General features: G+C 60.5%; 1 protein-coding gene and 1 long non-coding RNA gene across 2 annotated transcripts in view; both read right to left on the bottom strand.

Moving 5' to 3' along the window:
- Positions 1-23,254, bottom strand: part of LOC118640847 — a 29,489-nt gene extending 6,235 nt beyond the window's left edge. Inside the window, exon 1 of the long non-coding RNA XR_004961469.1 lies at positions 22,747-23,254. This is a non-coding gene — a long non-coding RNA (uncharacterized LOC118640847). The remainder of the gene's footprint in view (positions 1-22,746) is intronic.
- A 39-nt stretch (positions 23,255-23,293) lies between these two features.
- Positions 23,294-25,935, bottom strand: LOC118641033 (Krueppel-like factor 13). The gene is made up of 2 exons (XM_036278154.1): positions 24,902-25,935; positions 23,294-23,335 (listed from the first exon to the last, which is right to left on the bottom strand). Exons 1-2 carry the CDS (start codon positions 25,559-25,561, stop codon positions 23,294-23,296), a joined length of 702 nt encoding a protein of 233 aa, XP_036134047.1. The 5' UTR covers positions 25,562-25,935.
- Positions 25,936-26,553: the final 618 nt, after the last annotated feature.

Genomic DNA, 26,553 nt, shown 5'->3' with positions numbered 1-26,553 from the left:
TGTCTTCTGGGGGGCTGGGTGCACAGGGAGGCGGTGAAGGACACCGGGGGAGGGCCGGGTCACTGTGGGGTCTTGGGGACCCAGGGCCAGGCCATGCCGGGGGTGGAGGAACTAGCAGGTGTCTGGAAGCTGTGTGGCTGTGGGGCAGTGCGGGGTCACACTGGGCCCTGGGGGCAGTCACGGGGCACTGGGGAGGGGAGGGGGGTGCAGACAGAGAGGGGGTAGCTGGGGACGGGCTGCTCAGAGCAGGGCAGCTGGGGGACTTGGTGGCAGCAGGCCCAGGGCGCAGGGCGGGGTTGCATAAATGTCCCTGGCGCCCTGGCGAGGCGGCCACATGATTGCCTCATCTTATCGGGGAACAGAGCGTCCCAAGCACTCTCTTGCCCAAGCCGCAGGGCAGGGCAGGCCGGTAGGACGGCTTGTTCCCTCGGAGGAGCCGGGAGCCGGGCTGGGAGCGCTGGGGCTCTCTTCCCCGAGCCCCTCGCGCCCTGGTCGCTGGCCGCCTGCGGTGCACAGGGCGCAGCTCAGCCCTGAGCTCGGCTTGGCCCTGGGGACACCCTTCCCGCTCTGCCCTCCCCTCGCCCTCCCCTCGGAAGGGCCTGCTCCCAGATGTCTCAATCCCTCCCTCCAGCCTGGCCACACTGGCAGCCCCCACTGGCGCCCCAACAGCACCGCAGAAACTGCCTCTTGCGGGCAGTCCTGGGACCTTTTCTGCCATTTCCCTGTGTCTCGCCTAAGCTGGGACCAGGGCCATCTGCAGACCTTTGCTGCCTGGGTCAGTGCGTGTCTGACCGGCTGGCCTTCTGCCTCCTGCTGGGCCTCTGCGCTCAGGCTCTGGGCAGCCAGGCCATCCCCTCCAGCAGGAGGAGGGAGGGAACGCAGCTCTGCCCAGCCCCTCCCCCTCCCCTCCCCTCCCCCAGGGAAGAGCAAATGGATCCATCAACTTAACAGGGATGCTCGGGATCACAGGAGCACACGTCAGGGAGCTCAGGGAACCAGGGTGTGTGTGGTGGGGTGGGGGGCAGGGCTGCTCCCAGTCAGGAGGCACAGGGAGAGGCCTCGGCAGAGAAACAGCTTTCCCTGGGCTCCCAGGCCCCTGGCCATTCCCTGCCGGCAAGGGGCTGCCTTCGCCAAGAGGTAGGTGCCATTCTGAGGGGCGGCAGCTGGCACAGGGCCACTTCCACCCCCCACCCTCAGGACTGCCAGTGCTTCACCCCCGGGAGTCCCGCTCGGCCTCCTGCTCTGGGAAGCTGGGCAGATGGCCCACCACTGGGGCCCTTCACCTGCCAGGCTCCAGGGTATCCCGGGCCTGGCCTGCAGCAGCTTCGCGGGCAGCAGAAAGGCCTGTGTTCTGGTGGGGAGGGGCCGTTCGGCTGTCACTAAAAACACCAGTGGTTTACAGATCCCCACGGCACTGACACCCAGCGGCCACATCTCCCACATCGAACGGGTGAGGCCCAGGGGAGCAGGGACTCCTGGCCTACAACTGGGCCTGCAGCAGGGGAAGCTCTTGCAGTGGTGGGTGCCTGCCCCACCCCCACTCATGCCGATGGCCTCGGGGTTGTCATCGCCCCTGTTCCTGCCATCACCATCACCGTGAGAGCTCAGAGAACATGAGTGCTCCTACGAGAGACTCTCGGCACCAGAGGGGCCCCTGGGCAGCGCGCACCAGCTGGTAGCCACGACCACGGCGGGCACCACCCGCACGCAATCGAGCCCCACGCAAGACCGCCAGGGCCCTGGCACACCCCATCTGCTGTGCTGGGGGCACGCGTGCCGCCGATCGCACGCTCCCATAGGCTCGGGCACGAGCCAGCGCGGACAGGACATGACGGGAGGTGGCCGAGCTGGAGACGGCTGCGCAGCCTCCGGGCGCAGAGTGAACAAGAGCCACCTTTCCCCACGTGGCGTCTCCATGCTTCCAGCGGCATTTCCGCTGCCGCTTCGCTTTGTTTTGACCAACCAGAGCCGAGGACAAACTGCAACCGAAGTACGTGCCCTTAGCGGGAACCGAACCCGGGTCTCTCCGGACCGCAGGCCGACGCTCTAACCGCTGAGCCAAACCGGCCAGGGCATCGCTTTGTTTTGAAAGAGGACAACTTGATCCTAAGATTCATGCAGAAAGATACGCAAACAGAAATGGCCAGAAAAGCTCTGGGAAAGAACGATGTGGGGACTGGACCACCAGATACCGTGCGTACCGCTGAGGCTGATGATGGCCGGCGGAGCAGAGAGAAGGGTGTTTCGCACAAAGGGACATCTCCCAGGGGATGGGAGGGGCAAGCCCAGAAAACCAGCTGGGACCACTAGGTAGCACCTGGAAAGACAGGCAGGTCCATGCCTCACACCTTCCGCCAGGTCAAATTCCAAATGCGTCAAAGATTTAAACAAGAAAACTAAACCACCAAGGACCCAGAAGAAAACATGAGAACGTAGGTTAAAAATACTAAGGTGGTCAAGTCCAGAAGCCATTAAAGAAAGGATCGAGACATTTGACTCCAAAAGTATAAAATACTTCTCCATGAACAAGTCACCATAAGCAAAGGCAAAAGAGAAACAACTGAGAAAATAAAAAGTATCTGCAGCTCCTGCGGCAAAGGGCTGGGGTCCAGCAGAGAAGGGGCTTGTGGAAATGAAAGGAAACACCAACACCCCACAGGAAAATGGGGACCGCTGTCACTGACCCACAACGCAACGCCAGTGAGGGCCAAACGTCGGAAAGATGCTCGACTCCACCAGCAGCAGACAGATGCACATTCCACCCAGGAAATCCCTCTCTCTACCTCACAGGGGGTGAGGCCGGGGAACAGCGACCTTGTCCACTTTGCTGATGGAAGTAGAAATCGCCAAGACCTCTAGCTAAACGACCCGTGTGTGCACCCTTTGACCCCACAACTCAACTTTGGGGACCTATTTGACAAACACACCTGCAGGCCTGCAGTCTGGGACATGCACCTGATGATGCAATACAGCCGAAGCCTCAGGAGAACTCCCGGCCTCCCGACGGGGCCCGTTAAACAAATTGCAGAACACCCAGATCACAAAATGAAAGGTAGGCGGAGTTCTTTCTGAACTGAACTAGACAGACAAATGGTGAGTACACATGTGCACGTGTGTGCATGCAGAAAGGTCCTCTGGTAGGATCCCCAAGAAAGAACAAACTGAGCCCTGGTAGGGTAGCTCAGTTGGTTAGAACAGTCTTGATGCACCAAGGGTGTGGGTTCGATCCCAGGTCAGGACACAGATAGGAAGCAACCAATGAACACATAAATAAGTGGAACAACAGGCCGGCCGGTGTGGCTCAGTGGTTGAGTGTCGACCCATGCACCTAGAGGTCGCCGGTTCAATTCCTGGTCAGGGCATATGCCCAGGTTGTGGGCCCGATCCCCAGTGGGGGGTGTGCAGGAGGCGACCAGTCGATGTTCTCTCTCATCGATGTTTCTATCTCTCCCTCTTCCTTCTTCTCTAAAATCAATAAAGAAAAAAAAATAAAATAAGTGGAACAACGAATCTCTCTCTCTCTCTCAAGTTAATCAATAATTTTATTTTAAAGGAAGAACCGAGATTTACCTGGGGACAGACAGGTGGAGGACAAGATTTACCTGGGCAGGTGGAGGACAAGAGGCGTTTGGAGCACCTTCCTTGGAAAGCTACTTAAACCTCTTGGATTTTGGAACACACAAATGGATTTCTTTATTCAAAAAAATTAAAAACAAACGTCCGTGGAAAACTAGGAAATGCTCAGCACAAACCATGCAAGTTTCAGAGGAGACAGTAAGGCACCTGTGTGGCTCTGGCCAGGCCCATGCGGGCCACATGCTGCCTTGCACAGCCCAGCCCAGAGCTCCCCTTAAATGACAGTCTCCTCTGAACGGGGTGTGCGCGCGCGTGTGTGTGTGTGGGGGTCTTAGATTAGGAGACATTCACAAATGGCAATAAAGTCCAACCTACATTTCTAGGTGTCACCAGGCAGGACGCCAAGCCCGAGGGCCCCTGGGTCATGCTGCAAATCATTTGGCTGGAGAAGAATTTGAACAGCAGCTGACCCAGGTTGTAATTATGTCATTCCAGGGCCCTCCAGGACTCCTGGATACCAGGCTGCTGTCACAGAAATCCCTTTGTCCACCCTCCCAGGACAGGACGGCCTGCCGGTCGAGGAAGCTGGGTGCCGGGGCAGACGCAGGCTGCAGGCGGGCTCCCCGCTGTGGGCTGGGAGCCCAGTCACCGGTGCCACATGGGGAGGGCCCCAGAGACTCGGAGAAGCCAGACTGCTCCTCGACATAAAGGAGCCCTCAGCCAATGTGGGGCTGCCCACGCCAACCCCTCCCCAAAGAAACAAAACTCTTCAAGGTCAGCCCTGGGAGAGGGCACAGCGCTACCTGCCATGTGGGCAGCCTGCTGCCTGCTCTGTACCCCAGGGCACCCCAGCTCTCTGGGCAGCAGAGGGAGGGGCCCCTCTGCAGAGCCCTTGGCAACCATCTGTCCCATTTCTGCTTCCTGTGTCCCCCTCCCCCAGTCTGTTTCCTCCTCCTGGCCTCCTCCCTCTGCCTCCTGGGTGGGCTCTGCCCGTGGGGACCCGCTCGGCTACAGCAGACACCTGCAGACATGCAGTTCGCAGGTGCGCAGCTGTTAGTGCGCCGTGTGCAAGGCCAGGTGACTCCACAGCCCCGGCGGGAAGGTGGAGGCGGAGGCTGTGTGAGGGCGGGGAGGGACTACAGCGGGAAAGCCCGCACGCTGGGCTCCTCCACCCTGCAAGGAGGACGTGCTCACAGCCCGGTGCCCGTGGGGCCCGACCCTGCTGGACAAGCTGCCTCCGCCACCATGTCCCAGAAGATGGTGAAGAGGAACCACCCAGGCGGAGGACCCAGGTCACAGACAAGGCCACTGAGGCCCAGCACACTCCACACTCAGAGGTACCATAAGGTCCACCCACTTGGCACCCTGGAGCCTCCAGCTCCCCACCCAGTCAGGCTGCACCAGGCCTATGTCCCTGGGGAACCGGGCAAGGAGTCACCGGTCCCTTGTGGCCCACCTGACGTGTGGAAGGAGCGGGGTGTCCCTCTTCCGGAGGCCCGGGGCCTGAGAAGGGCTGAGGCCGCAGGCGGCGCACTTAGAATGAGGGAGCTAAGAGGGGGCCCCTGGGGACCGCTCTTGCTGAGGCCCAGCACCTACAGCGGGCTGCCCCTCCAAAAACAGTGTCGCAAATTTGAAACAGCAGAGCCGGACAATCTCCTTTCCAGAGTGGGCTTCACAGACCAGAAACCCGGGAACACAGGGAGCAAGCCCTGCCGCGGCCCTGCAGCCCAGATGCCCTGGTTGCTAAGGCAGCGACGCCAGAGTCCGTCACCGACCAGCTTTTCTGGAACAGTTGCAGAGTGTGGAGAACGTGCCCAGACACCCAGGCAGGGGAGGGGGCTCCTGGCTTCTCCCTCAGCAGCCAGGTCACCAGCCCACCTGCTGCCGGCTAGCCTTGGCCACTCGGAGCGACTTACGCCCAGTGGGTTCTGGGAAAACAGTTTTGTTTTAAAAACCGCTTGCAGCCCTGGCTGGAGCATGGGCTTGCGGACCGAAGGGTCACGGGTTGGGTTCCTGGTCAAGGGTTGTGCGGGAGGCAACCAATCAATCGATCTCTCACATCAATGTTTCTCTCTCTCCCTCCCTCCCTTCCACTCTACCGAAAAATCAATGGAGAAATATCCTCGGGTGAGGATTTAAAAACAAAAACACTTGCAGAGAGCAGGCTGCTGGAGCCCTGAGCCAGAGGCTAGCCCTCGGTGAACCTGACTTGTGCTCAGGTGCACACCAGCGACACGCCCCTCTGCACCCAGCCCCCCCACCAGAACTAACCACACCGCGCTCCAGGGCCCCTTCCCCCTCACCTGTCCCGGTGCCCTCCTCCGGCTGAGCCTGGAACAGGCTCTGAGGGAGCTGGCCCGGGGACACCAGCCAGGAAGAAAAGCCCCACAGCACCTCCTGCCCCACCACCCGGAGCCCCAGGACTGGAGTCACCTTCCCTGAGAGCCTTGCTGTCCTTTCCTGTGCCCTGCCTCCTCTCCCAGGACCCCAAGACGGGGTGTGGGGGACACAGCGCTCCTCGGCGTCACCCCCAAGGTCACTGGAGCCGCACTCCGTGGCTGGTGAGGCGGGCAGACAAGGGCAGGAGGAGCACGGAGGCTCAGCATCCCTGTCCAATGTCCCCTTAAGCCCCAGGCAGGGGCCCACTTCTCAGCAGCCCCGCCCACATGTGCCCACAGAAGGCAGACCTCCGGGCGGCGGGCCCCACGGTCCCCGGGCACGACGGAGGCCTACACGCCGGGGCTGCCGGAGGAAGCACGGCTGTGATCTCGGGAAGATGGGCTCCTGCGAGCGTGTCTCGTCAGCATTCCTAGACTTTTCCGCCCTCTGCTTTCCGCCGCCAGGAAGAACGCACGCACCGTCTCACGGAGTTACGCATGCGCACGCACCCGTATGTGCACAGATAGAACGCACGCACCGTCTCACGGAGTTACACATGCGCACGTACCCGTATGTGCACAGATAGAACGCACGCACCGTCTCACGGAGTTACGCATGCGCACGTACCCGTATGTGCACAGAACGCACGCACCGTCTCACGGAGTTACGCATGCGCACGTACCCGTATGTGCACAGAACGCACGCACCGTCTCACGGAGTTACACATGCGCACGTACCCGTTTGTGCACAGATACTGCAGGCCTCTCCTGCACAACAGTACCAGCTGCACCTACCCCCCAGCTCTCACACTGGACTTGCTCCCACGGCACGGAGCACCTCTGGCCTCTGGTGACAAACCGGCCACCACGCCCACGCCTGGGTGCGCGTGCCCAGAAGGCCGTGCACGTGCCCAGAAGGTCGTGCACGTGCCCTGAAGGCCGTGCACGTGCCCAGAAGGTTGCCGGGACCATAGGCTGGGAATTTCATCAAGGTGTTTCCCCCCTTCTGCTAAGGGTTACAAAACACATTGGAAAATTTCCGTTCCCAAGGTCCCTTTGAAAGCAGCAATAAAATAACCATGGTTTCTGCCAGCAGGCGGCCAGAGGCCGCTCCGGACAAGGGCTCCACCCCACACACCCAGACTTCTGAAGGGGCCTGTGGGGAGGCACAGGCTCCACCACCAACCGCCTCCAGACCCCAGAGTGCGACCCGTCAGGGTCCCCTCCGGGTGGTCAACGTTCCGAGCAGCCTCACAGGAGCGGAACGCACAGAACAGCTCCCGTGTCTCCCCACTCTGTCCTGATGGCGACGTCACCAAATGTCTCCAGAGGGGCTCCAGGGACACCTTCCCCGAGCTGAGCGGAGTGACCCGTCCGGCCCTGACCCCTTTTCCTTTGCAGTCTCGAAGGGCACAGGGCCCTGCTTCAGGGCCAGCACTCCATCAACAAGCCCGTCCTGGGGGCTGTGATCCACACGCGGCCCAGGGATGGTATTTCAGGTGGTATTTTCAGAGATTTTCTGAAACACCACGGAGAGGCAGGGACATGAGTCTGGAATCCATGCTTAGAGATCTGGGTTTATTCATGTGATCAAAATGCTCTTCACCTGACATTGATCGAAAGTGAGGGTGAGTTGCACCCGGAGTATATAAACAACCCTTAAATCACAGCGATGAGCGAACACCTAATTTTAAACATTGAACAAAAGATCGGAAGTCAACAGATGGCGGGACAGCCCTGTGAAAAGACGTTCAACATCATTTGTTATTCCGGAAATGCAAATGAGATGCACCATACACGGAGGAGAATGGCTAAAATCCAAAAAGCCGACAACATTAAGTGCTGGTAGAGCAACTGGTCCACTCGTCCACTGCTGGTGAGAGTGCCACGTGGTGCAGTCACTTTATAAGACAGTCCGGGGCTTTCTCATAAAGTTAAGCACAGACTGCTCAGCCCAGGGTCCCTGTCCTGACATTCACTGACGAGCCGTCCACCGTGTTTGTAGCAGTTTTAGTCATAGCCAGTGAAGGCGAGCAGTGAGCTTTGTACAAGTGAATGGGTAAACGGTGGTGTGTCCGTCCAGTGGAATACAATTCGATGACAAGATGGAAGGAGGTGTTGACTGTCTCACACACAAATCAATGAATCTTAAATGCATTTTGCTAGGTCGAAGGAGCTGGACCATCGTCTACACACTGTGTGACTCTATTCTCGTGACATTCCAAGATCTACTATGGAATTTCAGCAGCCCTGGCCAGGTGGCTCGGTTAGTTTACTGCCATCCATTTATAGGCCAAGGTTGTGGGTTCCATCCCCAGTCGGGGCACATACAACAATCACCCAATAAATGCGTAAATAAGTAAAACAACAAATCCATCTCTCCCTCTCTCTCTTCCCCCTTCCCCTCTCTCTAAAGACAAACAAATAAAAATGTTTTAAATGTGGGGCGCTGAAGCACTATGGATGAAGTGATACGGAGTCAGGGTTTCCCTGAACAGTCCAGGGTGGGGTGGGTGCTGGGGGCGGGGCATTTGTTCGGTGCTCCTCTCAACCGAGGTGTCTGCCTGATGTCCCCCCTCACAGGCCTAACGACTGCCCAGATGTGTGTGGGGGGGCACTCTGCTCACTACACGTCAGCCCTCTTCCGGATCTCCCCAGCCCTATCGCCGTCCCCAGGCTGGGGTTGTGTAGGCTGCTCCTCTGCCCGCCCGCCCGCCCATGGGCAAGGCGCTGCCTGCAGGCCTGGGTGGGAGGTGGCCAGCTCCTGAATGCGCCATCCCAGCTGACCCGCACGGAACAGCAGAGCTCGCTGGGCAGGGATGGGCCTGGCCTGGGCCCTCTGGTCTGATGCGGTTTCCTGGGCCTCCCTGCAGCCAACTGCCACGTCTGACCCCACACTACACATGGCCACTCAGTCCTGGAGTCTGGGAGCTCTGGGGAGTTCCCGATTCCCAGGGGTGCATGAGCCAGGCAGGGCGGAGGGGGTGTTTTTCCCAGAAGCAGCCTGGCTTCTGTTAAAAAGGAGAAGCAGGCGCTCAAAGAGAAGTCCCTCTTCCCTCCTGCACGTGAGCACCCTCCAGGCTCAGTGTCCTCAGGGAGAGAGGGGCTGGGAGGGGGGGTCCCTGCCTGCCCCCAACAGGCGCAGGCGCAGCCACAGCCAGCTACCCTCCCCACCCCCACCTCCACCCCCGCCCCATCACTGTGGGAACTCTGGCCCCTTCCCGGCATCTATTTCTGGGTCTGTGTCTCCCTTTGGGGGGAGGATAAGGGTGGAAATGATCGGGGCTAAAATTAGCAAAAGGCAAACAATTGAGGCCAGGAATCTGAGGTCAGCCGAGGATAACGGTTTGTTTTCTGGCCCTGAGGTAGTTTGAGTAATAAAGGGAATTGAAAATGAAAACAAACCTGGAAGCAGCCCATCCCCTGCAGGGACCAGACCAGACCCTGGGCCAGGCCAGATGGCAGGGACTCTGCCAGCCCAAGACCCTCCAGGGCTCCCCCTCCCACAGGGCTTCCTCCCTCTAAGGCCGGGGGAGCACCTACGGCTTGGGTTACAGAGGGTTCCCCAGGTCCAGCCTGGCACCGCCTCCCCCCCCCCCCCCCCCCCCCCGGCAGGCCTGCACCATTGGCTGAGGAGCCAGCAGGCACCATGCGTGTGGCCAGGGCGACAGCCCCTGCTGGGTCCACAGGCACGCGCCTCTCAACGAGACCAGGAAGGGCCTCGAGGGCCAGAGCAGGAGGCTGGCCCACTCTGACCGGACGTGCAGGGTCACACAGCCACCACCCTCGGGGGCCCTCCTTCCCTGGAAGGCCCCCCCATGTGCTCGGAGGAGGTGCCAGCAGAGCCCAGACCACAGCGACCGGCTGGCAGGAAGGGCCCCAGGGCTCAGGGAGGCAGGCGTGGGGCTTCTCCCCGCCCAGAGGTGGCCAGCTCCACGCTGGCCGCAGGCAGTCCAGGGGAGACAGCGGCCTGTCCAGAGGCGGCCCTCCCCACGGCCTCCAAGTAGCGCCCAGTGGTCCTGAAGCCCACAGCCTGGGACCTGCCTGGAAGCTACGTTCACTCCCAAGGGCACCCAGCTGCCCAACCAAAGCGCCAAGACGGGCGCGTCCAAACCAGCAGGTGGTACTGCGCAGTCTCCGCATGGAGGCCCCACCGGGGGCCTGGCCTCAGGCAGTGCCCAGCTCAGCTCGGAAGCCTAGTGCCGCCCCACGGCTCTAGGGGTCACCTGCTGATGCCAGCAGGTGTCCAAACCCCAATTCTTAGCCCAATTAACCTGGTTTCTTGACTCCTACCTACAGGGCTCGGGGCCCTGTCACCGGCCTGACCCTGGCTGAGGCCAGCAGGCAGGCACCTGGGAGTCCCACCCGGGCCCTCCTGTGCTGGGCCGAGGCTGCCCTGTCCCCTGCTGTCCCACCCACGCCAGTCTTCCAGGCCACACCCCCCGACCTCAGAGGCCAGGCTGCTGACCCCCACCCCACCCCCGGGCACTGGGGGCGCAGCGCAGCGCGGCGGGCGAGGGGTGAGTCCGGGGCCAACTGCCAAGTGCTAGAAACTGAAAGTTTCCGAGACACAGGTGGTGTTTCTATTTCTTCTTCCAGTCACAGCTGATGCCCTTTGAGAGAGAAAAAAGAGGCGCGGAAGTGAACCTCGTGTGAGCGGTGCGGCCCAGGCAGAGGCGGGCGGGGGGCGGCCTGGAAGGCCCCGGGCTGAGGCACCTGGGGTGCAGGTAGGCAGTGAGGAGGAAGAGGCAGACGCAGCAGGGCCCAGTCAGACACCAGAGCCTGTGAGCGCCAACATGGAGCGGCTGGGCCCGCGGGCACCAAGGCCTGGTCTGCCCCCACCTATCGCTTTCTGAGAAGGCCCCTGGAGGGGGAGCCCCAAGAGACCTGGCCGGGCAGGGTGGGGTCTGCGTGAAGCTGAGGGACGGGGTGAGGGGCACAGACTCCCAGGCGCAGAGCAGCACACGGGGACGGGCCACACACTGGTCCCACAGACCCAAGTCCTAAGTGACGAAGCAGCTGGCCAGACCAGGGCCCCGGAGGCTCCGTGGGTGTGAGGGAAGAAACCGCACACCATCCCACCCTGGTGCTGCCCACTGAGGCCGACAAGCAGGTTCACACCGTGCCACTGGCTGCCCAGCCCACACCCTCCATCCCCGCCGCCTTGACCCCGGCCACTTTCTCTGTCCCCTCGACAGCCCAGTGCTTCTCAGCCAGGCTACAGGTGGGCTGGGGCCCCACTGCCCACGGCCTCTGACCTCACTGCCTCCTGCCCACCCCACTCTGTTCCTCGCTCTGATCTGCCTGCTCGGCCTGCTCGAGTCTGGGCGGCCAGCCCCGGGGTCAGTCACCTGCGCCGAGCCCACAGCCTCGGGGCTGAGCCCCGGCGTCGTTCTTCCCTCCAGCTCAGCTGGGCAGAGGCAGGACCCGGGGGCTGTCCTCAGGACGTGGGAATCTCCCCCCTCACTCCCCTGCCCAGCAGCCTTCCCCAGGCCTTTTCTGTGCTGGAGTCAGGGGATGTAGTTGAGAGAAAGCTTCTACTGCCTTAGGGAGAAATGCAAACCTGAAGACCAGGCCTCAGACTCCACATTCTGAGGACAGATCCTGTGACCTCCGTGTCCAGCCCTGCGGTGGGTCCGAGCGACAGCCGTGGGCCAGGCTCGTGACAGTGGGACAGAAGCAGGCTGCCCGAATGGCAAAGGCCACTAGCCAGGGCGCTGAGTAGCCATGTCTGGCAAGTGCCCGAGAGCTGCCGGTTTCGGCCTTGGTCCCGGCTTCCCACCCCCTCCCTGGACCGCCTGCCAGCTGGACGCAGGGACAAGTCTGAGCCACGGCCCAGCCTGAACGTGCTGGTGGAGGCAGAGGGAAGCCACTCAGGACCCCGTCGCTGACAGCCCCCAGCCCTGCTCCGAGGGAGGGAGGCAGCTGGGTGAGGGCAGGCAGGGCCGCCTCGCCGGCACAGGCAGGTGGGGGACAGGCTCCCCAGGGCACAGGCGCCAGACGCTAACCCAAGATAGCTGAGGAGTATTGGGGTGTTTGCCCAAAGGGGCTGGGGGCTGTCTCAGGCTAGAACAAAAGTCCACCGAGCGCCTATCTCACAAAGAGCAGGTATTTATCTTGCACAGTTGTGGAGGGTGGGAAGTCCCAGATGAAGGCGCCGGCCTGGTCGGGTGCCGGTGAGGGCCCTCTTCCTGGCTCACAGCCAAGGCCCTATCTCTGGGTCCTCACTTGGAGGAAGGGGGGAGGGGACGCTCTGGAACCTTTTGTAGGGCACTGACCTCATGAGGGCGTCACCTAAGCCCCTCCCAGAGCCTGCCTCCTAACAATCACATCAGGCAGGAGGATTTCAGCACGTGTGAACTCGGGGGACACAGACACTCAGACCAGAGCAGGGAGCGTCCCCAAGGGCAAAGTCACCCTGGGGAGCTGTTCGTTTGAGTGGAAACCAGCACTGATCGAGCAGTTGGCCGCGTGCTCTGCTGAGTGGCCGTCTCCCTTGGAAGGGGTACCAAACACACTATGACCAAAACGCACCCAGAGGTGAAGAGGATGGTGGCTGGGTGTCTCCCAAGGAAGGGACAGGTGGGGGATCCCAGAGCTGGGCAGGGGCCCTCCAGGGAGACAGAAGCAGACACCCGGTGCCCTCCCAGGCCGATTCAGGAACGTGACCCGAGGACGCTAACCCTGGGCCCTGGAGTCCATGGCGTCCGGGCCAGCCTGGCCTCCACGAGTCCATCGTGCGCAGCAGAAACCCCGGCTCCAGGGAGCACGCCCAGGACCCAGCTGCCCAGCTAAGCAGAAAACGTTCCCGTCACTTCCTGTGGTTAGACTCGTCCCCTGACATGGAACCTGACTTGCGCTCCTGGGGCCCAGGGTGCTGCCGACACAAGTGGGCACACGGCTCTGCCAGGGCACCAGCTGGCTGTGCCTTCCCGCTGACCCCCGAGGCTGGACACCTCTCGGGCCTCCTCCCTTCTCCACCCAGGTGAGCACCCTGGAGGCAGTGTCCCCAGCGCTGGGAGTAGGCCACCGGCGGCCACTGGCTGGCCGGTGGGGTGGACGGGCATAGCAGTATGCCGGAGCAGAGGCCCGGGGCGGGGCTCAGGGCTGCAGGGAGCCGCCCAGGGCAGGGGGCTCACACCCAAGACCCTCGGAGCTGCAAAGGAAGGAAACCTGCAAGACCACGGGGACCGAGTCCAGAGCAACAGGGCCTCGTGTCCTCCTCTGCCCCTGGGCCCGTCCGCGGGGAGACGCGGAGGCCTCGCGGGCCTGGACGTTCAAACGTCCTCTCAATGACAGATGGCAGGAGAGGAAGGCAGGCCAACTAGTGCCTGTGTCACCTCAGACGAGATGCCCACAGCTCGTTTCTTCATTTCCAACCTTCACCTCAGACCACACAGGAAGCCTCCTGATGCCAAGCCCAGCAGGACCGAGAGGAGGAGCAGCAGAGGGGGACGGAGTGTTTGACACCTGACAAGCCAGCCTGGGGGCAGGGATGCTGCCCTGCTTCCCGGGAGGGAGCAGCTTTCTGGGAACAGAATACCCCCAAAAGAGAAAGAAAGGGGGCAGGAGAATCCACACATGGCCGAAAGCTCAAGAAAGAAATGAGCCTGCAAACAAGACCTGGACTGGGTACTGACCCAGAGGAGCCCCGGAAAGTTATAAAATCAGCAAATGAAGTCCTGAGCCGGGTTCCCGGGCTGCCCAGGGCTACGCCACTCTGACGTGAGTTCCCTGCACACCGATTTCTGTGGGTCTCAGACACAGGGCATCAGCTAGGAACCCATCACAGCACCTGGGCACCCTTCCCCGAAGACAGGCTTCTGCTCAGAGCACACGGGGACTCAGAGGAGGGGAGGGGGAGCGCCACCCCTCCACGTCCTCCTCAGGAGGCGGCAGGTCCTGTGACCAGGCACCGGGGTCTTTCATCTCGAGGGTCTTTCATCTCGAGGGTCTTTCAGCTGCAGCTGCTCGGTAGAGTCTGGTCAGATGTAATTGGCTGGTCCCCGGCTGGTCCCCGGCAGGTCCCGGTACCTGGAACAGGCCACCACCCCAGTGGGAGTGCAGCCTCAGGCAGTGATCTCCATAGCAACAGGACGACCAGGCTCCGGAACCTCCCGTGGGCCCTGCCTGCTGCATCCTCCCACACCCCCCACGGCATCTCAGACTCAGACTCGACTGGAGCAGAGGTAGGGACACAGCTGGGACCACACTGCCCATGAGGTCACCCCACACGTGGAGCCTCAGGGCAGCAACTGCCTCCAAAAGGTAGTTCTTGGCAGGTGGTCTCCCTCCCTCCCCCCAGGTGTGTTGTTACCTGTGCCTTTCTCTCTCCTAAGCTCCAAGGGCCCTTCTTTTGCTTCTGTAACTTGTTCCCTGAGCCCACACAGCCCAGCTGGCTCGCTTTTACTACCTCTGTAACCTTCCGCATAAACTTTCTCTTATACCTTTGGGAAAAAAGTAGTTCTAAATTGTCTGTTTCTTCTCAAAAAAGAAGGCGGCAAACATGTCTGTTCATCCAGGTGCCCGTGAGCAACTCTGCAGCTAGTGGGATTCTGCTCAGGCAGGCCAGATACACAGACACACCCACATCACACACATCACCTGTACACACACACACACCACCTGTACACACTACACACACACATCACCTGTACACACACACACATCACCTGTACACACACACACCACCTGTACACACACACACACCACCTGTACACACACACACACCACCTGTACACACTACACACACATCACCTGTACACACACACACACCACCCGTACACACCACATACACCACCCGTACATGCCACACATACACACCATATACACACACCACCCGTACACACCACACACACCACCTGTACACACTACACACACACCACCCGTACACACCACACATACACATCACCTGTACACACCATACACACACACACCACCCGTACACCACACACACACCACCTGTACACCACACACACAATCACACACACACCACCCGTACACACCATCTGTACACACCACACACCACCCGTACACCACACACACACACCACCCATACACCACACATACACACACAACACAAACCATGCACAGCACACATACGGACACACCCTTGGCTTGGACGCCTCTCAGGTCAGGGTGTTACCAGGGCGGCCGCAGGGTGTCCAGCCCCAGCTCCCTGCATGGCACTTTCTGTCTAACAAAAAACACCCAGATGTCACCTAGTACCGAGGTGTAAAACGAGTTCCCACCTTGGGAGAACCTGGCATCAGGTAGGGGGAACGCTGCTTGGTCTCAGAGACTTACTGGACAGACACTTCTGGAGCTCCAGTCATGGGGATCTGAACACCCCCAGATGAGACACGCAGTCCCCAATTTTTCCATGGAACTTAACCTCAAAGCCAATTGGATCCTGGCGTGGTGTTTACCCGGTGCTGAGGCCTGGACCCGGGCCAGTGCTCCTGCAGGCTTATGCCTGGTGTCAGCTGTCCCTGCCCTGCCCGCCAGGCCTCGCCACAGTTTAAAAGGCAGTGAGTCTTGGGGAGACATGTTCCTCCTACGGGACTATAAATGTTTATTAAGAAACTAGAGGAACTGGGTCAGGCATATCAGTATCGTAGTCACTGCGGCTGATTTTTAAAAAATGAAAATGTGACTCCATCGGAGTTGACTTGAGACAATGGGAACTTCGGCCACAAGCACTTTGAGCCCCAGCTCAGTCAGTTGCCAAGGCGACCGATGTTTACCCTGGTTTTCTCCGGAGGAGGATGCTGGCTGACCAGGAACAGCCACAGGCCGCCTCCAGCACCCCACGGGAAGGGGAGGCTGCCAGGGCGTCCCCAGAGGAGAAAGCCACAGCCTCCGCCACCGGGTCTCCCAGGCTGAGCTCCAGCACAAAGGGGAGGTGTGGTCACCCCCACCCAGCCCTGCTCCCAGCAGGCCCACCCCAGGCTGCTCCTAAGGGCTGAAAACCCCTGAAGGCAGGTTGAAAAAAAGAGTCCTTCGGTCCCACAGTGGAAGGAGGGGGGGGAGGAGGTAGGGGAGGGGGGGGAGAAGGAAGAGGAAGAAGAGGAGGGGAGGGGGAGGGGAGAGGAGGAAGAGGAGGAGGGAGGGGAGGAGGAGGAAGAGAAGAGGGAGGAGGAGAAAGAGGAGGGGAAGGGGAAGAGAAAGGGGAGGGAAGGAGGGGTGGGGAGGGGAGGGGAGGGGCAGGAAGGAGGAGGGGTGAGGGTGCATCAGGCTGAACCCTCAGCTGGGCAGACAACAGCTCACCCTGGTCTCTCCCCCACGCCAGGGCCCTATGCCACACTGGGCTGCTGGCCCAGGACCAGGGCAGGAGGACCAGCAGCGTCCCACTGGGGACCAGGAACGAGCACCCTCCAGCCCTGGCCAGGGTTCCCGCTCCCCCTGAGACCCGTCCAGCCCACAGAGCTGGGCACACACTGTCCCTTCCTCTGTCACTGGCCTGCTGTGATACAGCCCCGCGGGGGTCCTACAGAAACAGCATCCCTGCCACAGCCTGCGCCACCGGCCAGAGCCTGGGGGGTGGGGGGCCTGGCTGCCTTCCAAAGGAACCATCGTCCTGAGCTTTGGCTGCTGGCCCACCACGTGCGCGCGCGCACGTATACAGACACATACACACACGCTTATACACAACGCACACTACAACTATGTTTCATCAACATGAAAGGTGGCACCCTGCAAAGCCCCTCGGCCCCTCCCGGAGAACACCTGGTGCCTGAGGCCCAGCGACAAAGTGATTTTGGAAACGAGCGTGTGCCGTGTGAGTAGACCGGGGGGAGGCTGGGGAAGACCAGACCTCAGCAGGCAGGAGAGAGTCCCGCGGGTGTGCACAGGCATGTACACAGCTGACCCCCTCCCACTGCCACGGTTACTCAGCAGTGAGGCAGGGAAGCAGGTGGCCAGGCCAGAGCGTCAAGCAGGACCACGGAGCACCTGCCTAGTAACCAGACTGCCCGTGGCTGGGCGCGAACATGCCAGTGGCGACTGTAATTCCCATCTATCCTCCCTCCCTCCTTCAGCGCTGCTAAGACGCCCGGGGTGCACCCATGGTGCCAACGCCCAGCTCCCAGACCCTCCCCCTGGTCCCAGACATGGTTTTGAGCAACTTGCCCGCCAAAAGCCCAGGCAAACATCACTCCATGCCAAGGACACGCCTGGGCCCCAGGCCTCTCCTCCCTCCGAAAGGGCCGAGCTCTGAGGCTCAAGTATGCCTCTTCGGTTTCCTCTCTTTCCCAACACTTCCTTGCAAAACCCTCTATTTTGGAACAGCCATTAACGTGAGCTTCTAGCTCTTGCCCTAGTCCAGGTCTCAATCCGTTTTTCAGTGAGCGTGTATACAATGAAAGAGAACCAGAGACCAGCGCAAGGCTCAGAGAAGGATTTGCAGGGCTAGTTAAATACAGAGGAGAGTGGCCCAAGGGTGCGAGGAGGCCTCGTGCTGGGCCCTGAGCCACCCACCAGGCTGCCCAGCCATCATCTTGCTGACAGAGCCCCCACATCTGTGTGGTGGCCCTGAGCGCCTCAGCTACTTCACCTCCTCCCGTGCCCAGGCCTCCTCCTGAGACAACAGACCAGTAGGCACTGAGCCCCGTGCTCTCTGACGACCGACTTTCAACGTGGGCCCTCTCTCTAGCAAAGCTCTCTGTGAGGCGCCCGGGCTCCAGGGAGCAGGGCTGTGCTCTGTGTCGGGGAACCACAGGTCACCCGCACATGCAGGCAGGCCACGCCCTGGTGGTAGAAGTAGGTGCACATTTAATCTGAGGCATCAGGCCTCAGCACTTCTGCAAACAGGTCACCTTGGGACAGCCTGGCCAACGGCCACGGAGTGTGGCCAAGTTCCTGGTTAGCAAGTGTTTCTGTGTGATGAACGTCAAAAGGCAGAACAATAAACAGAGCCCCCCAACACAGACACACCCCAAAATGAACACCCTGCGTGTGCCCCAGTCCTGCTTGTACAGAGTGGTGTTAATGAATGATGGACGGGGTCCAGGGTGCCCCCACCACACACACAATGCCCAGCCTGGGTCAGGAGGGAACGGGGAGGAGGGGAGACACAGCGCTGGGCACTGGCAGGACCAGGGGAGTGCTGGGAAGGCGACCAGCCTCTGGTTTCAGCCCAGGGAACTCAGAAACCCGGGGGACACACAGTAGATCCATAATTGCGGGGGGCAGGGGGCGAGGGTGGACCCTAAGATCTAAAACTGAACAAATGACCCAGAAATCAGAGTCCACAGAAACATGTTCCAGGTTTGGGTGCTCAATTCAGTCACAACAATGAACAGGATTCCACATTTGGTGTGTGTGCACGTGTGTGTGTGCACATGTGCATGTGTGTGCACATGTGCATGTGTGTGTGTGTAGCCAAATGACAGAGCTTTGGGTTGGGTGATATTTCTGTCTTACACTAAGTTCCTCATGTCAAATAACTGCCAACGGCATAAGATGTGACTCCATGACACTGACCCAGAGCGCCAGGCCTCCTGAGCTCAGTGCCCCTACCTGGGGACCACGGTGGCCATTCCCCGGCCCCACAGGCTGAAGAGAACACTCAAGTTTATGCCCATCTTGATGGGAAGTTGACTTCTCAAGAAAATAATCCCTTCGGGGGCTGAGAAGGGGAAGAAAAACAGGCTCAGGTGTGTGGGCTTAGATCAATAATTTTTCTCTGAAAACAAAACAAAAAAAAACCCCACCAGGACCTTAACGGCATCACCGACTGCAGGCCCCGCCCAGGCCTGGGAGACAGGTCACCTGTGGCCACAGAGCCAGAGTCTGGGTGGCTGACCAAGAACACACCCATAACCACCTTCTGAGCTGGCTCTAAACACCGTCAGGAAACATTTTCGCTTCAAGTAAAATTAGGGTGTCTTGTTGGTTGGGGAAGGGGACAGAAACCTAAGACTGGCCCAAGTAGTCCTTTGACTTTACAAAGATTTCCGCCAGAGGGACCCAGAAAATCTAGCACTGGTTGGTCAGTGGTGGTAGAGCAGGAAGCAGAAATCTACCAGGTGGGCCAGACGGATGCCACACCTGCCCAGCCCAGCACCCCGCTGTGCACGACGAGAAGCGCCCTGGCCCTCCAAGCCAGTCTGAGTGTCACCCCACAAGTTACTCATTAATCGTCGAGGGGTTGAACACTCCTGTATGGAGGAGGGGCCTGGCAGGCACACCTTCACCACGTGACCCAGCAAAGGGCCGCCCGGGCACCACGGACCCTGCTGTGGGCATGGAGTGCCCAACATCACCTGTTGTGTTTTTGACCCAAAACCGTTTCAGCTGCATCTAGTCATGGAAACACAATCGGACCAATCGGAGGGTGGGGTGTTCCACAAGCCCTACGTGCCCACGTAACAAAGGACAAAGGACTCGTCTAGAGTAAATGAAGAAAAGCGAGGATGACCGAGGGCCACGTGTGAGTCAGTGGACCCTGGGTCCCGTATGGGACATTTGGGGATCATTAGGGAAGCCAAAAAGGGACTTTGAATTAGATAATATGTAATATTTAAAGAAAGGGGAGAGACAGGGAAGGGAGAAAAATATCATATTCAGAGAAGAAGGCAGGAGGGAAGGATAAAAAGTGTGGCACAATATTAAACGCTCACTGTACTATTTGTTATTATTCCCTTAACGTTTCAGATGTAACAGAATCTGCGGGGGAGTGTGCTGGGACATGCAGGCTTCTGGCACAGACCCTGCTCACCTTTATCACCTGGACACACACCCAGACAGGTGTGGCTGGGCGGCACCATTCCCAGCGCCCAGCTCATCCCGCTGTGTGACCTTGGGCATATTTCTGGGTTTTTCTTGTTTTTTAATCATTGATTTGAGAGAAAGAAAGAGAAACGTCACATCATTGCTCCACTTATTTATGCCTCCATTGGTTGCTTCTTGTATGTGCCCTGACCGGAGATCGAACCCGAAATCTTGATGTATCGGGACAATGTTCCAACCAACTGAGCTACCCGGCCAGGTGGGCATATTTCTTAACCCGTCTGACCCTCGGTGCCCTTATCTGAGAACTAGTAATAAGAACAGTGCCTATTTCATCAAGTCCTTGGGAAAATTAAACGGCTTGGAATAAACTGTGCCAACAGAACAAGACCCGGCCCCTGGCAAGCAGTGTTGAAGTATTAGATACGACTGTGAGAGCTAAGTCTATTCATTCTAGCAGTTTTTATTTTAAAAACTATTTTTTAGATATGTTTTTATTGATTTTTTTATATATATAGAGAGAAACATCAATGTGAGAGAGAAACATCAATTGACTGCCTCCTGCACACCCCCCACCAGAGATCTAGCCCACAACCCAGGCATGTGCCCTGACTGGGAATTGAACCGGGACCATCCCAGTCCCTGGGATGACACTCAATCCACTGAGCCACACCAGCCGGGCTAAAAATTTTTAACTGCCTTCGGGAAGCACTAACAGGGCACATGATAACTGCGCCCTGATCCTCAGAGCTCAGTTAGGAAGCCAAAGGCTCACCTGTTCCTGTAGCCCTCTTTCAGCCAGGGAGGGGGAGGGGTACAAAGAGCTTCTCACCAGGCCCAGCCCAGGGCCAGCTGTGCCAAGGTGGGGTGGGGGAAGTGGGGGCCCCCTCACTGCTGCAGGGGCTGAGCATCGCCCAGGCTGGGCCCAGGGTAAGCCAAGAAAAGCCTGCGGGAGACCAGGAACAGCTGGTCTTGGTGGTGTTTTCAACGTTCTCAGTGTGATGCTCTTACACGTGCAAATGAGAAATGGGAGAAGTTAAAACAATAAAGAGCAGCGACACAGCGGGAACCTCAGCAGTGGGAGACCAAGAACATGTATTTTCTTTAAAAAAAAAAAACACGTAATGAGTCTTTAAATACTGCCTACACTACTGCCAACACCGGCAGATCTCAGTCCTACAGAAATGCCCTGGGACCCACACCAGGGCCCATTGTGCACGGTTTGCAGAGAAAGGCCATGTGGCTGTCCTCTCAACAGCTGAGAGGCTACCTCGTTCAGGCAGAGCCCACAGCCACACCTCGGAGCACCATGCAGTCAGGAAAAAGGACAAAGATGCCTTGTTAAGCAGACACATGGGACAGAAGCCTGAGATGGAAATGTTTGCTAGGGTCCTATACTTGTTTGGTAAATGCCCACTGGAAGCGTGCAAACCCATTAAAGAGGCTGGAAAGAGTCACACTCACATGGGGTGAGAGCGGCCAGTGGGGGAGGGGAAGGCTTGCACATGCTGTCTGCACACTTCTGCATTGTTTGAGGAGTTTCACAACTGGCAGCCTGGGACTGTGTGGGAGAGGGCGGGAGCCGCCGGCCTGGATGTGCCCCAGACAAAGTGCTGGCCCTTGGCCAGCCCGGCTTTGCCCTGGGAGACAGAGAATCCGGCCACTATCCTGCACTCGGCCAGGCTGCCTTCCCAAGGCACCATGGGCACCTGCAAGGGGTCTGCGAGCAGTGTGCCTGGGAACGTCCAGAGTGTGTGGTGGGGGAGTCATCTCACTTATGATGGAACCCCTTGTTCAGTGGGTAAAAGATAAGTTTCAGACTAACCCCGCCCAAACTAGAACAGGAAATGGCTGAGAGAATGCAATCTGACTGCTTCCCACCCCCACCCCAAACAGGGCAGGTGACCAGGACCATCTCTGGGGGTCTGCAAGAGGGAGGGCTGTGCACGGCATGGTGCCCACCTTTCTGGCCAGACCCCCAGAGCTGTGGAGATGGGCAGCGTGCAAGGAGACGTTCCGGCTTCCTGGCGAAGGAGGGGAAACAGGACACAGAATTCATTCTGAAAACAACCCTTGGTGGGGACCAGTAGGTAGAAGTGGATTTGGGGCATCTCTGCCAAGAAGGACTGAGTGGCCAGTCCACTGGGGGCCCACCAAGCCCCACCACTCCAGACAATGGCAGAAATCCCCAGATGCAGGACCTTGGGGCTCAGGGGTTGGGTCCGCCCTCTCAGGACCCAGGCCTCACCTTCTCTGCAAGTCTGAATTTTCACATCAAAGCCCTTCAGCCTCCAAGAAAATCTGCTCCTGGTCTTGCTATTTATTCTTCAAAGCCAGTCTTAGCAAACTTCCCAGGTCTGGGCTGGGAAGCTCTGACCAACCAAACAAGTTACAAAGATATTTATGTCTCTTTTGTTTTATCAGGCGTTTGCTATAACATCAACAGTTATCTAGCTGTGACGGAGGGTAATCAGTCCACAAGACGGCAGCTGGGGGATGGAAATGAGGGACCACACTGCCACCCAGCTAACTGGGACAGGCAGCTCTTTGCCTGCAGTTGGTCAGGCCTGGGGGTGGAGATCAGAGCAGGCCGGTGAGGGCCCGTTTCCCCTACAGTCAAAGCTAACCCCGGTAGTTCCCAAACAGTTTTCACACACTCTGTTTTCCCACAGGTCTTCCAGGTCAAGGTGGACATCACCAAGCTGCAGGAAGGTCTGCAGACTGGTCCCTGGTCACAGAGCTAGACAGAGCAGGCTGCCAACTGTCTTCTTGGCTAAAGTAGTTTTGATATTCACCCCCTGCCATAAAATTGCTATGTGGCTGGAGGAGGGTGGGGGCTAGTGGAGTAGAAGGGCCTGGCATGATCAAAACCACTGCCTACAGAGACCCCCCAGAACACTACTGGGAGCCCACAAACCAAACCACAGCCACCTCCGAGTCAGGGAGGGTCTGCTGTCCTGGTTGTCTCTGGGTGGCTTGGCCTCACAGTCACCTCCTGCAGGGAGCCTGCCTGACCTCTCCCTTCTGTAAGCTGCCTCTGCCTCCTCTGAACACCGGTTACCTATGTTCTGCAAATCCGAGCTGAGGATGGAGATGGACTCCCATTTCTGGAGATGCCCTCTGCCAGAGGCAGGCTCTTGGTTCAAAGTCAGTCTCGCTCGGAGCACCAGTTAAACTGCAGTGCTCGGCTAAAGATCAGCAACTGGGGCGTGGAGTCTACATTTCCAAGGGCCCCAATGGAACCAGTGCACTCCTGACTCGGAGGTCGGCATCTGCTCTGGACGTGGGGTCGGGAGATTCTGCACACCTGGAGGGTGGGGCCGGCTCCCTGCACTCATAATAGACGTTGCAAACTAGAGGCAGTGTTGGTTCCATCCTCTTCTGCCCACCTTGGGTTTCCAGGCACCCCGAGAGATTGGCTCCCAGCGCGCTTCCGGAGGTGTAGGTTCCCAGCGCCCTGTCCCAATACTCTAGCCAAGGGCCCGCTTAGGGCCCACAAAGCCTGGAACCCGGCCGTGGTTGAGGGCAGCCAACTGGGAAGCCATCCCCAGACTGAGCCTCCACCCCCCAGCCGGGCCAGCCCCGCCCGCGACGGCGAGCCCCGCCCTTCAGCCAGCCCCTCCACGATTTTCGAAACCAGCGACCCGGTGCTACCGGGTGGGGAGCCACAGTGAAACTGACCGCAAAAAGATTTTCCAAACATTAAGTTCCTCGCCCAGTACTGGCCTCTTCCCCCAAAGCCGTCCTCAACCCCCCAGCCACGCCCCAAGCGCTGACCCCGCCCCTGTACTCAAGGTCCACCGGACTCGGGACCTAGCTTGGCCCCTCCCTCACGGCCACACCCACCATTGCAGAGCTGTTCCCAAGCTGAACCAACACCCCTACACGAATCCCAGCCCCCATCTAGATCCACATACCCTTAATTCTGACTCAGAGCGCCTAGAAATGCCAGCCTTCACCCTGGACCCCACTACCTGCCACGCGGTTTGGGGCGGCCACAGCACGGGCCCAGAAACGCGGGGGCAGCCCTCCCAGTGGAAGGCTCTTCTGAGATCCATAGTCTTAGATGCCTGCAGACCTCGGGTCCGCTCAGTACCGATTTAACGGAGAGAAGTCTGCAGTTTTTAATTCAGCATTTTCATCATGTGAACTATTTTATAAATGAGAAGGCTAACCAGCCTAAGTACACGGGTTCTCGAACTTGCCCCAAATATGGAAGTGTCACCAAAGGGTTCACGTGAAATCAGAGGAAAGACGATTCTTCAAACCAAACTGGGGCAGAAAGGTTGCCATCCATTAAAATGTTCTGGGTTGTTTTTGTTGTTGTTTTGCCACCTTTGTACTTAAAAATCCACCAACCACAGATGAATCAACCACCAGGTTCAGGGCCTGCGGGATGAAAGTGCTGCCCTGGGATCGTAGGCGGGCGGCGGTCCGCGGCCCCCAGACTGCGGGCTCAGGCCGCCCACCCCGGTACAGGTGCCGCGCGCCCGCATCCGACCCGGGCAGGTGAGCGTAGGGCCGGGAAATGGGCAGCGCAGACTAACTGGCAGTGCGCTGGGCACTCCTTTCAGGAGAAAGCGCGGCCTCACAACGGAGCCCCTGGGGTCGGGCGTGCCCCCGCCGGCCGGATGGGCGGGGCTCCCACAAAGGGCCGCGGACTGGGAACCGGGACCGCCCCCCGCGTCCGCTGCCGCAAGCTCTGGTTTCGACAAATTAAACCTTAGAGCGCTGGAAAAATTACAGGAAGAGGAGAGCAAAGAATGTGCCGAGTGGCTAGAGGGAGCCATGTCCCCGCGTGCACTTCGCCCGCCGCGCGCCTCGCCCGGCCGGCCCCGCCCCTCCCGAGAGCGCGCCCGGGCGGCGACGGAGGGACCCGGGCGAGGGCACCCCCTTCCGCGAGGGTCTCGGGTGCCACGGCCGTCCATCTCCCCGACAGGCCTCCACGGCCCCCACCCAGCTCGCCCGCACCTGCCCACGCCGTCCCCCAATCTGGGCGGGTTCCCCGCCCCCAACCCAGATGACGACATCCGCCCCCGCGGTCCCGCCCGAGAGCGCCCGGGGAGGGGGCGTGCCCGGCGGGGGCGCGGTCGCCTGGCGGCTGCCGGCTCTGAGCACTGGGACACGCCTCGCGCGGCGCGCGGGGCCGACCGCAAGACCAAGTGGCGGGGGAAGGGGCGAGGCCCCGACTGTTCCCGGCCAGACTGCCCTCGCGCCCGGCCGGCGGCTCCGGGGGCGTGGCCCGGCGGCTGGCACTGGCCCCAGCCCGCGAGCTCCGGGAGCCCGGGCCGCCCTGTGTGAGCTCTCGGGTGCGCCTTGGGGTGCGAGGATTTCCTGGAAACTTTCTCGCAGCCTGCGCAGTGGCACTTGTGCTTTCTCTGCGGGGTCTCGAGGTCGACGCGACTTCGGCCCCGCCGGCCCCTTTGTCCGAGGCCGGGCTCGCTGCTGCCCGCGGGCCCCGGCTCCCGCTCAGGCTCCAACCCCCTGGGCCGGGGCTGGCTCCACGCCGGGCTGAGGGGCGCGGCCGCCGCGTCCTCGCTGCCGGGAGAGGGGGGCTCGGGGACTGGGGGCGACGTGGGCGGGAGGCGGCAGGGGGTCCTCGCCTTCCGAGCCGCGGCGCCCTCTCTGCGCTCCGCCTGGGCGGGCGCCGGTGCTTGCTGGTTGAGGTCCGCCAGGATCCGCGCCACCACGAACAGCGAGGCGCTGTCCTTGCCGTCGCGGCGCTCTTCAACGCGGGGCAGCGTAGCGGCTACAGCCGCGGCCGCGCCCTCGGGTCCAGGCTCCGGCCCCTCTCGCGGCCCGTGCACGACCGCGCGGCTCGACATGGACACGAGGCACTCGGCGGCGAAGTGGTCCACATAGGCGGCGGCTGCCATGCTGCGGGCTCCGGCCGGCGGGCCGGCGGCACTGCTCTTCGCTACGAGTCGTCAGCGACGCATCCGCACCCACAGCCTCCGGAGAGCGGGCGGGGGGCGGGGGCGCGGCGTGCCCTCTCTGCTGGCTGGACTGGGCGCGCAGCCGCTTCTGCCGTCACCCGCGCGGCTCCGCGTCCGCGAGGCGCCCGCCCGGCCGGGCACCGAAGAGTGAGCGCATGGGAGGTGGCGCGAACGAGTGGGGTCCGGGTACGGCGCCAGGGGCGGCCTGTCCTAAGGATGCCAAGCGGCGACGTTAGGAACGACCGCGCCAAGTCGCGGCCCCAGCCTCGCCGCGCATTGTGGCAGGCGGGACAGCCGCCGTGCGCGCCGCGGCTCGGTGTGGGCGGCCCGGCCCCGGGGGTGGGCGGGGCCGGGGCCACATCTGGACCCGACGTCAGCCCCCAGCCACATCCTGGCGGCGCAGGTTACAGGCGGCGGCGGCCGCGGGGAGCTGCGCGCGCGGAGGGGGCGGGGATCCTGGAGCGCGCACCGACAGGATAGAGCGGTCGCGCGCCCGCGCCCGGGGAGGGGGCGTGGCCAATGTCTGGGGCGGACCCCATTGGTCCGAAGGTGCACGGCCTGACCAATCCGAGCCGCAAGAGGAGCCTACCCCGCCTCGGGGACAGCGCACGACAATGGGCGTGCCTCCTTGCCGAGCGGGAGGAGGGGCGTAAATTGAAGCTGGGAGTCGGGCACGCTGACGCACGTCACCCGAAGGCGGTGGGCCGGGGCGGGGCTGCTGCCAGCCCTCCCCCGCCGCGGGGTCCCCGCGGGGTATTTTCCTGCCAGACCTTTTGTATTGTGACAGCCTGGAACCCCAGTGTGGAGGCGAGCGCTGGGGAGGGCGCCCCTTTGTCCCTCCAGCCCCGCCCGCGAGGGGCGCCGGAGGTGGGTGCGCCTCCGCGGGGCTCGCCTCCGCTTCTCTTCTGGAGCGAGGTTTGCACCGCGAAGAG

Source organism: Molossus molossus, unplaced genomic scaffold (assembly GCF_014108415.1).
Source record: "Molossus molossus isolate mMolMol1 unplaced genomic scaffold, mMolMol1.p scaffold_m16_p_24, whole genome shotgun sequence".
Classification (NCBI taxonomy): Eukaryota; Metazoa; Chordata; class Mammalia; order Chiroptera; family Molossidae; genus Molossus; species Molossus molossus.
This window is presented reverse-complemented; position numbering and strand designations above follow the sequence as displayed.

Bases quoted from the DNA above. Each gene is read 5' to 3' on its own strand.
- LOC118641033 (XM_036278154.1), bottom strand. From the start codon at position 25,561: ATGGCAGCCGCCGCCTATGTGGACCACTTCGCCGCCGAGTGCCTCGTG. The intron at 23,336-24,901 runs GCGCGAGGGCAG...CCCACCCGGTAG, and splicing joins CCCCCGGAGCCGCCGGCCGG to CACCGGGTCGCTGGTTTCGA.